The 9,548-nt window shown below is 41.7% G+C and overlaps 1 protein-coding gene across 1 annotated transcript; it reads left to right on the top strand.

Annotated features, from left to right (window-relative positions):
* Positions 1-715: 715 nt before the first annotated feature.
* Positions 716-4,447, top strand: GHSR (growth hormone secretagogue receptor). The gene is made up of 2 exons (XM_040479544.1): positions 716-1,640; positions 3,793-4,447. The coding sequence occupies exons 1-2, from the start codon at positions 845-847 to the stop codon at positions 4,095-4,097; spliced, it is 1,101 nt and encodes a 366-aa protein (XP_040335478.1). The 5' UTR covers positions 716-844; the 3' UTR covers positions 4,098-4,447.
* Positions 4,448-9,548: the final 5,101 nt, after the last annotated feature.

Genomic DNA, 9,548 nt, shown 5'->3' with positions numbered 1-9,548 from the left:
CTTTCTTTCTTTCTTTCTTTCTTTCTTTCTTCCTTTCTTTCTTTCTCTTTCTTTCTTTCTTTCTTTCTTTCTTTCTTTCTTTCTTTCCCCTTCCCTTCCTTCCTTCCTTCCTTCCTTCCTTCCTTCCTTCCTTCCTTCCCTATCTCTCTTTTGGAGATCTCTCTTTTGGAGTGTGCCGGTGGGGCATACTCGCGTCTTCTTCCCACCAGGTCCATAACCAACTCCTAACCCCTTTTTGAGGAAAAACTCAGGTCCGGGCCACTGAAGGCATTCTCCGCGCCACTCCCACCGTCCCCGCCCCCGCCCCGGGTGTGATCTGTCCTTCTGGACCACTCTAAGCTGACAGCGCCCAAGGCTGGAAAGAGAGCGCCTTTCGCTCCCATTTCGCAGTGCCGGGTCTCCGAGGCCGCCACCAGCCGGGACGCTTTGAGGAAGTGCCAGATGCCGAAGGAGCGAGAAGACGCAGGAGAGGCGAGACTGGCGGGGCTTCCCCTGAGAAGGTGAAGGTACGCGAGTGGGGGCCAGCCAGAGGCTAGGTTTGGGGGAGATAATGGGGAAAAATAGAGGTGCCAGAAAGAGCGGTGGGTCACTCGTCCTCACCACCAGTGCGTGCGTGCGTGCGCGCGTGTCTCCCTCCCTCCCCTTTTTCGCCCCACGCTATCAATCTCACCTCCCTGCGCTTCTGCCTCTCACTTCCCTCTCTTTTCCTCTCCAAGCATCCTCCCCGCCAGCCCGCGCCGCCTCCTCCGCACTCTCCCGCGACCAAAGGGACCCTCTGGGGCCAGCCGGATCCAGCCTCTCAGGGCAGTCGCATCCCAGAACCTGTTAAGTGGGAGCCCGCAGCATGTGGAACGCGACGCCGAGCGAGGAGCCGGGGTACAACCTTACGCTGCCGGACCTGGGCTGGGACGCTCCCCCCGACAACGACTCGTTTGCCGACGAGCTCCTGCCGCTCTTCCCCGCGCCGCTGCTGGCCGGCGTCACCGCCACCTGCGTGGCACTCTTTGTGGTGGGCATCGCGGGCAACCTACTCACCATGCTGGTGGTGTCGCGCTTCCGCGAGCTGCGCACCACCACCAACCTCTACCTGTCCAGTATGGCCTTCTCCGACCTACTCATCTTCCTCTGCATGCCCCTCGACCTCGTCCGCCTGTGGCAGTACCGGCCCTGGAACTTCGGCGACCTGCTCTGCAAACTCTTCCAGTTCGTCAGCGAGAGCTGCACCTATGCCACGGTGCTCACCATCACCGCGCTGAGCGTCGAGCGCTACTTCGCCATCTGCTTCCCGCTGCGGGCCAAGGTGGTAGTCACCAAGGGCCGGGTGAAGCTGGTCATCCTGGTCATCTGGGCCGTGGCCTTCTGCAGCGCCGGGCCCATCTTCGTGCTGGTCGGGGTGGAGCACGAGAACGGCACCGACCCTCGGGACACCAACGAGTGTCGCGCCACCGAGTTCGCGGTGCGCTCCGGACTGCTCACGGTCATGGTGTGGGTTTCCAGCGTCTTCTTCTTCCTGCCCGTCTTCTGCCTTACTGTGCTTTACAGCCTCATCGGCAGAAAGCTGTGGCGGAGAAAGCGCGGCGAGGCGGCAGTGGGCGCCTCGCTAAGGGACCAGAACCACAAGCAAACCATGAAAATGCTGGGTGGGTCTCAGCGCGCCCTCGAGCTCGCGCTCCCGCGTCCTCTCCTCTCCCCTTGCCTTCCCCCCTTTCCCCTTCTCCCGGAGCCTCTACATCTTTCCCCTGTTTTTCTCAGTCTCAATCTGCATGTCTGTCAGTTACTCTTTCCTGTTTCTGTCTTGAGCTCTCTCTGGTTTCTTAGTTTCTCTGTGGTGTGTGCGTCTCCCTCTTTCTCTCTCTGTTCTGTTTTTTGTTCTGTTTCTCTGTGTCCCCTGCTCCTCCCCCCACGCCCCCACTACGTCAGGGTCTTCATTCTTTCTTTTGTTCTCTATCTCTTCGTGTCTTTCTTTTGGTCTCCCCCCCCCCTTTTTTTTTTCAGGAAAAGATGCCCCACCTTTATATTTCCCTTAAATGAATGTTATCAGCCCAGAAACACTGCCTTAAAAATGAGATATTTCATAAAAGTCTATTGTGGTCTTTAAGTGTTAAAGGTGAGGTTAAGCTTCCTGTCTCAATTTGTGGATATCAAGTTGCATTTAAAAAGTAGGGTGGGGTGGGGGGAGGAGTAGGCATTGGATCTAGAAAGCATTTAGTGGTAAATTTAACCAAAGACATGATCAATGTGGGTAGTTCTGTCGGAAATGATTCATTTTTCTTTCAATGTTGCAGTAGGCTTTCTGACCTGCATTTTTTTTAGATAATTGCATTAGTTCTGTTTACCCTGCTGCTGTTTATTTTAGCTTTGAAAAGAAGTCAATGACAAATCAGTGCTGGAGTCTCCATTTGTTTTTGTGACCACCTGTTTCTTCGGTAGGATAGTCCAGGATAAAGCAAGATGAGTTAAGATATGCAGGCTTCCCACATGAGAAAAGATGACTTTGCGTGAGCTGACAGGACTTACTATCCCTCCCCAAACGGTCCTTCCAAGAGCATCGAGGTGCAGTATCAGGCCTCAAGTGCACTGCCTATTTACTACATAAATTTAAGTATGTGTGTTCAGTACAAGTGAAGTGATACAAAAATGCGTTCACATACAAGCAAAATACTGATTCTACTTGCTTTGTCAAAACCAGGATCTGTATATTTTATTATTCCTCGTTATAGTCTAACGTTTTGTATTTGTTTACCTATTTAGTGCTTCTTAGAAGTTCCAGGTTGATTTTGTATTTGTATTTTTATAGTTCCTGGAATCCTGTATATTAAAGTGACACAGTTTTTTCAAAGAATGTGAAATTTTTTCATTTTCTAGACCAGTGATTCTCACAATATGACTAACATATTGCACACCTGCTAGTGACCTCCAGGGGATTCTAATATTCACGTTGCTACTGTGGCAGTCAGTTTTGAGGAGAAGTTTAGTAATTTCCTCCAGCTTTTTTTTTAAGCTGTTGACTATCCTCACTGTGTCTCAACAGCAACACTAATTTTCTTTTGCCTTGGCATTATAAAGGGAATCACTAAGGTGGTAGAAAGACTAAAGTATTACTTTCTGTTATTTTTCCTTTGACTTCTGAATTTTAAAAACCTAATCTAGAAATTCAGAGGTCCTGGGAAAAATCATCTGGCCTGGGCAAAATGAAGACTTGGATGGAGGATAATCAGCGTTAGTTGCTTTCATGGTCACTTATGCCTATTGTACGTGGCAGAGTATCGTCCATCTGAGAGGTTCTCAATCCTGACTGCATGCATATTCAGTCTTCTGTGAACCTTTAAAAAAGAAAAAAGAACAGAAAAGAAAAAGGCAGGTGTCCTGGTCTCCTTCTTAGCGTTATTAATTTTGTAAGTCTATAGTGCATACAAGGAATCTGTGCCCCAGGAACTCTGATACCCCCCAGCCGTTGAGTGTAACCACTGTACTTCATGTGTGTCTGGTTGTATCTAACACATGTGAAATGGTGGACTCTTGTGAACAAACTGTTGCGTCAATATGCCAGTCTAGTCACAAAACCACTCAAAGAGTTGTTAAGTAGAAATGATCGGGAAGCTCGATAAAAATGGTTGAACTGTTAGTCCAATCTTGGTTAAAAAGTAGCAATAGGGAAAAGCAGAACATAATGTTTCTCTGAAATCAATGGTCGTTCTATACATAATCAAAACAAAACTGTGTCTTCAAAATAGGATGTGGCTTACTATGACATGTCTTGAACTCACACTCTCTCTCCCGTTGTCCTTTTAGCTGTAGTGGTGTTTGCTTTCATCCTCTGCTGGCTGCCCTTCCACGTAGGGCGATATTTATTTTCCAAATCCTTCGAGCCCGGCTCCCTGGAGATCGCTCAGATCAGCCAGTACTGCAACCTGGTATCCTTTGTCCTCTTCTACCTCAGCGCTGCCATCAATCCCATCCTGTACAACATCATGTCCAAGAAGTACCGGGTGGCAGTGTTCAGACTTCTGGGATTTGAACCCTTCCCCCAGAGGAAGCTCTCCACTCTGAAGGATGAAAGTTCTCGGGCCTGGACAGAATCTAGCATTAATACATGACCGAGCACATTGCCGAGCAAAGTCATCGCTTATTCTAAACTGAAAGCCATAGCACAGCAGAACTTGGGAAGAAGTTGAAGGTTAACTTTGGAATTAGGAACACATAGAGCTGGAAACAATTGGGAGGAAAGAAAAGATAGAACTTGCAGCGTTCTATTCGACTGCACGCTCATCAGTGCTCTCATACACTATTTCTGCGTATTCACTGTCTATGATTTTGCATTCTGCTGTTGGTGCTAACAAGGACTTGGCAATTTGGAGAAAGGAGGGTGTGCAGAGGGGCAATTAGGGTACTTTGTACTGTGTAAATACTAAATCTGATTTACTTGTTCATAATGATAAAAAAATTTTGATCAAGAGAATGACATTAAAGTGAAACATTTAAGACATATCTTTTAACTACTAGCAATTTTCATATAGCTCCAGATCAGTGCTGTCCAAGATAAATATAATACAAGGTACTTAAGTAATTCATATAAAACGTATTAATGAGAATTTGACATTCTTTTTTTTTTTTTTTGCACAGAATCTCTCAAATGTTTACATTTACAATGCACCTTAATTTGGATGCTAAGTTTTCACCAGTAAGACTGGATGTATTTAAGGTTCATGAAATGCACAGATGAAAAAGTAGATTCCATAAATCTAAGTGGCCCAAACACACCTAAAGGTTTTCCAATAAATAAACTGGAATTTTTAAAATTTAAAGTGAATTAAAATTAAAAATTCAGTTTTTAAAATTCTCAAGCCACCTTTCAGATGTGGTTAGTGGTTACCATATTGGACAGTGCAGCTCAGGAGTATATGTGAAATTATTGTTAATCTTATAAAAAATGTTTACAAATAAAACTCATTCCCTGAAGTGTTTTTTAATAGTGAACTTAGCATAGCAGAACGTTAGAGTGATAAACCTTCAAAATTACACCTAAATGCCCTAGTCTTCATGCTTGGAAGAAAATGGATATGAAATAGAAGAGGCCTTTTTAAATTAGGTTGAAGTACATGTGTATTTATATATTCAGGCAATGAGACTTTATAGAAATTATAGAAAATCACAAACCGCCTTATTTGGCTTAACAAAAATACGTAAGCCAATCATAAGGCTTTGCTTTGTGAATAAAGGAATAATTTATAACTTACTCTGGAAAGCTTACAGGAATTTAGTGAACATAGACATTTGTCAAGTGGTGAAAAATTTAGAATCCCTTAAATGCTACCGCTTACTGATATTCAAAACTTTAAAAAATCTTATAGCCATTTTTTTTCAAAATGCCTATGCCATGTCCTGTCTCCAAATTAGTTTTGCTATTTCCATCTCACTGCTTGCCTGATAGATATGTTTACTTGGATTCCCAGTCTCCCTCTGATTCATACTTATGAATGATTAAGCACCTTCAACTAAATATTGAGCATTTTGGTCATAAAACTAAACTTCTCATTTGTATTGACATTGCTCCCTGCATAGGCAACTCTTTGCATATTTATATTATTCTAAAAATGATTTTGTCATAATCCTGTATAATATTAAGCCATAGAAGCAATTCCTACATGAAGTTGTTGGTTCAACTATGGAAGTGCATGAACCAGTTAGGGAAATTATTGCCATGATTGATTTTCTCCCCTACCAAAAGTAAAGATTATTATGCTGAAATAATTGACTATTCATCTTAAAAAAATGAAAAACATCATTACAAGTAGAATGATTTCTGGGGAAAAATATTTTTGAAATCCTTCCTGACACTAAAATTGCACCAATTTAGTCTAAATTCAGAACTTTCACAAATTGATTAGTCAGCTAATTCTTGGGAGTACATCAATATTTTAAAAAATACTCTCATTCATTTAAGCCTATGAGATGCTAATTAGGTCATTCAGCATTATTGTCCTAAATAGGGTCCAGCAAATCCCAAAGATGTAATTCACTTTCCCAAAACCTTAGAGTTTTTTTGTCTACAAGTATATCCTATTTGAGAGAAAATAAGCAAAGAAGGCTTGACTTCTATCACACAGCTGATTGCTTTGGAGAAAACCACATCTAACTTTTAATTTGTTACCTACCTATTTAATGGTCTTTCCTGTCTTGTGAGTTCAGCCTACAGTCTCAGCCTAACTCACTTACAGGGCATAGTTTACCTAGCAAGGACCACCAATGCCCTTCACTGGTGTTGATGAGCAAACTTAGAGATGATGTTTAGAGAAACACGTCTTTAATTTGCCCTCTTGTATCATTGCCTTTTTTATTGTTTGTAACATCGTATCATCATACTTCATAAATTGTTTAAGACTCAGGGAAAAGAGGAACTTGCGATGAGGAAAATTGTTTCTAAAAGTCTATCATGTCACAAATGTTTAGTATGTGCCTGGTATATTCTAAGCTCTACAGACTCATAAGCCAAGGATTTTATCCTTAATGAGCTCATGATCACTTGTGTCTTGTGTTGCAGTAGATAACTAATAAATGTCTTTAAGTTATGAAATAAGCATCTCCAGTTGACCCTGAATCAGATTATTCTCCAGTATTTTAAGGGGTTATTCATCTCCCTGTATTGTTGTGTGTTTGGTTCAAAAGAAGTTCAAAATGGGCTGTTGCTACACAAACCAGTCAAATTTGTAGATGCACGTAGTATTTCTGCTGGCAGTAATTACACTCACAGCTTTCTTCATTAATGTAAGGCAAGTAAAGGAATTGGTTTCAGTTTTAATCTGTGTTTCCATTTTCCTGGTTATCCAGCAATGAGGCGTCTGTCACTATACCTTCCACCAGGTCACAGAATCAAGGGTTGGGTCTTTTTCATTCTAGGAAGTGACTGTACATGACTAAGAACTTTTTAATAACTTCTTCAAAGAAAACATTCTCGCCATGAGTTATTTAAAATCACAGTTTTGTGGCACTGAGATTAAGAAACACTTCCAATGACTGGTCAGACTTGGAAACCATTTCTTTATGGTCACGTTCTTACTGCAGTGAAGGTCGCAGCGGTGAGATTTTTCCTGAAACACGGGCTATTTGACTCTAATGCATTTCTTAAGAGGCTGAGATCATTACAAACAATTTACTATTGTTAGTTAACATCGGCAATTTTTGCTATAATTTTTGGCTGTTTTTCATTTAGCAATATACTCGAACTTAGTTTAAAACAACAACAAAAACAACCTATCACAAGACTGGTGCCTGAAAACACTTGTCCTTTAAAAAACAGTGTGTATATTTTTAAAACGTGACATACATGTACACATATATCAACATTTCTTCTCACATTGTCTAAATGATTAGAACAGAGCTTTCTGCTTTCAGAAACACTGTATCTAGTGTAAATAATGTCATTAAAGATAAAGATGTTATCTAATGATCCTCCCATGATTTCTTTGCAATTTAATTTGCAACACTGGCGAGAATCTTTCCAATTATAACTTAACTAGATAATTAGTAACCGATGTTAATTCAATGAATTGATAACACAAATATTTTTTATCTGGAGAATAAGCTGCAAGTCAAAATCAACAGAGAGGGATGTGCTGGTGGCAAAGGCCAACCACTTTAAGCTCACGTCACTTATTTATTCATATTAAATGAATTCAGTCATATTAATTCTTGGCAGTAATCGAAGTTTGGAGCAGGTGAGGGAGAAAGTTTGACTAAGGCTTATTTTGTGTTTTTAAAAAAGATTTTATACAAATCAAATGTCATTTAAAAAATGTTTTAATGTTTATTTCTTTTTGGGAGAGAGCACAAGAGGGAGAGGGAGACACAGAATCTGAAGCAGGCTCCAGGCTCTGAGCTGTCAGCACAGAGCCCGACGCAGAGCTCAAAATCTTAAAACAGTGAGATCATGACCTGAGCCACGCGAAGTCGAATATGTAACCAACTGAGCCACCCAGGTGCCCCAATTGTGTTTTTCCTTTTGGATGCAAACTCTTGAAGGGTATTGGAAGCTAGTCATTTTTGGTTGAGGAAAATACCCTTAAAAAACAAAACAAAACAAAACAAAACAAAAAAGGCTGCCAAGCCTATGTGCCTCCCAATTGCCTGGATATTTGCTGGAATTTCAATTAATGTTTCACACTATGACATAGTATACCCATTGCACAAGGGGCTACCGACTGTCCCCAAAACTGGTAAACCAGTAAATCCCTCAGAAAACATGCCTCACACAACTGCTCAGAAAGTTCTACCAAAATGTTTTCAAATGTTCCTTCTAGAAGAAGTCTCCCTGTACTCACCCTCTACCCTCAGCCCCACAGAAAGCATTTGTGAAGAATAGTTTGAAAGATTTTCTGTGACTTTTAATATCTCAAATCCAAACATTTCTCTGACTCAAACAACAAAAACACTTATATTTAACCCTTTGAGCATGGCACGTTTACCACACTAGAGAGCACTTGCTCATATAAATAAATCCAAGCAGCATAGTCTCCTATTTCACTCATAACCTGCTGTGTTCTAGGTAATGTGGAATTTACAACTTTGTTGATTTGTGTTGTTACAATGTGTCATGTCACTACTGGTATTTTGATTTGTGATTCTTTTTATTTAAGGTTTTTGTAAATGTTGAGGTGTTTATTCTAGCTCGTATGTCTTGTGAAATTAGACACTGGTTTTCCTTCTTTTGGATGTTCTAAACCAAACAATCGCTTAATAAATACATTTTAAAAGCCTATAGATAATTTCTTCCATGTGCAGTTATAAATTTTGGTGTCTGGGATATTTTGCCCCTACCCCTATCCTAGATTCAATTCTTCTTTGTCCTTTTAATTTCTGAAATACTGTATTTTGCCACAATGAGGAAGTGTTTATTATAGTGAACATTATTTTCCCAAGGACTCCAATATTTAATAATGAGTGAAACAATTTCTAGAAGAAGAGGTGGCTTCTAAGCTAAGAGTCGAGGACTCTGTGATGGACTGTAATCCCCATGCCCTCTTCACTTCTCTGTCCCTTACGGTCTGTAATCCCCAGAGCCAAGGGTGTTGCACCTGCATGGTGCTACCCTAATGTGAGACCCAAAGACCACAAGCTCTCTGAGTCAAAGGCAGACTTCCTGTACACCTTGCATACAGCAGTCAGCCCCTCACTGAATGCTGGTTGGATAAATGAAGGTTTAAAGACTGGGTATGTGTTACCTGGGCACTATCTTCTAGACATATGGATTCCTGGGACCAATAAAATTTAAAACTAAAATTGGAGGACCAATAAGGTGGCCAACTTTAATTTGCTGATTAAATGATTTTAAAATACTACCTATTGCCACCATCATTTTTTTTTCTTTTTCTTTCTTTTCTTTTTTTAGAGAGCGAGTGGGGGAGAGGGTCAGAGGGAGAGAGAGAAAGAATCGTCAGCAGGCTCCACGCTCAGTGCAGAGCCCAATGCAGGGCTTGATCCCACGACCCTGGGATCATGACCTGAGCTGAAATCAAAAGTTTGTCGCTGAACAGACGGAGCCACCCAGGTGC

The sequence above is a fragment of the Herpailurus yagouaroundi genome, unplaced genomic scaffold (assembly GCF_014898765.1).
Source record: "Herpailurus yagouaroundi ecotype Mexico unplaced genomic scaffold, PumYag 159, whole genome shotgun sequence".
NCBI classification, from domain to species: domain Eukaryota; kingdom Metazoa; phylum Chordata; class Mammalia; order Carnivora; family Felidae; genus Herpailurus; species Herpailurus yagouaroundi.
Note: the sequence above shows the minus strand (reverse complement) of the source record. Positions and strands in the feature narration are given on the sequence as shown.

Excerpts from the sequence above, each read along its gene's own strand:
- GHSR (XM_040479544.1), top strand. The coding sequence starts at position 845 with ATGTGGAACGCGACGCCGAGCGAGGAGCCGGGGTACAACCTTACGCTG. Across the intron at positions 1,641-3,792 it reads GCAAACCATGAAAATGCTGG|CTGTAGTGGTGTTTGCTTTC; the intron begins GTGGGTCTCAGC and ends TTGTCCTTTTAG.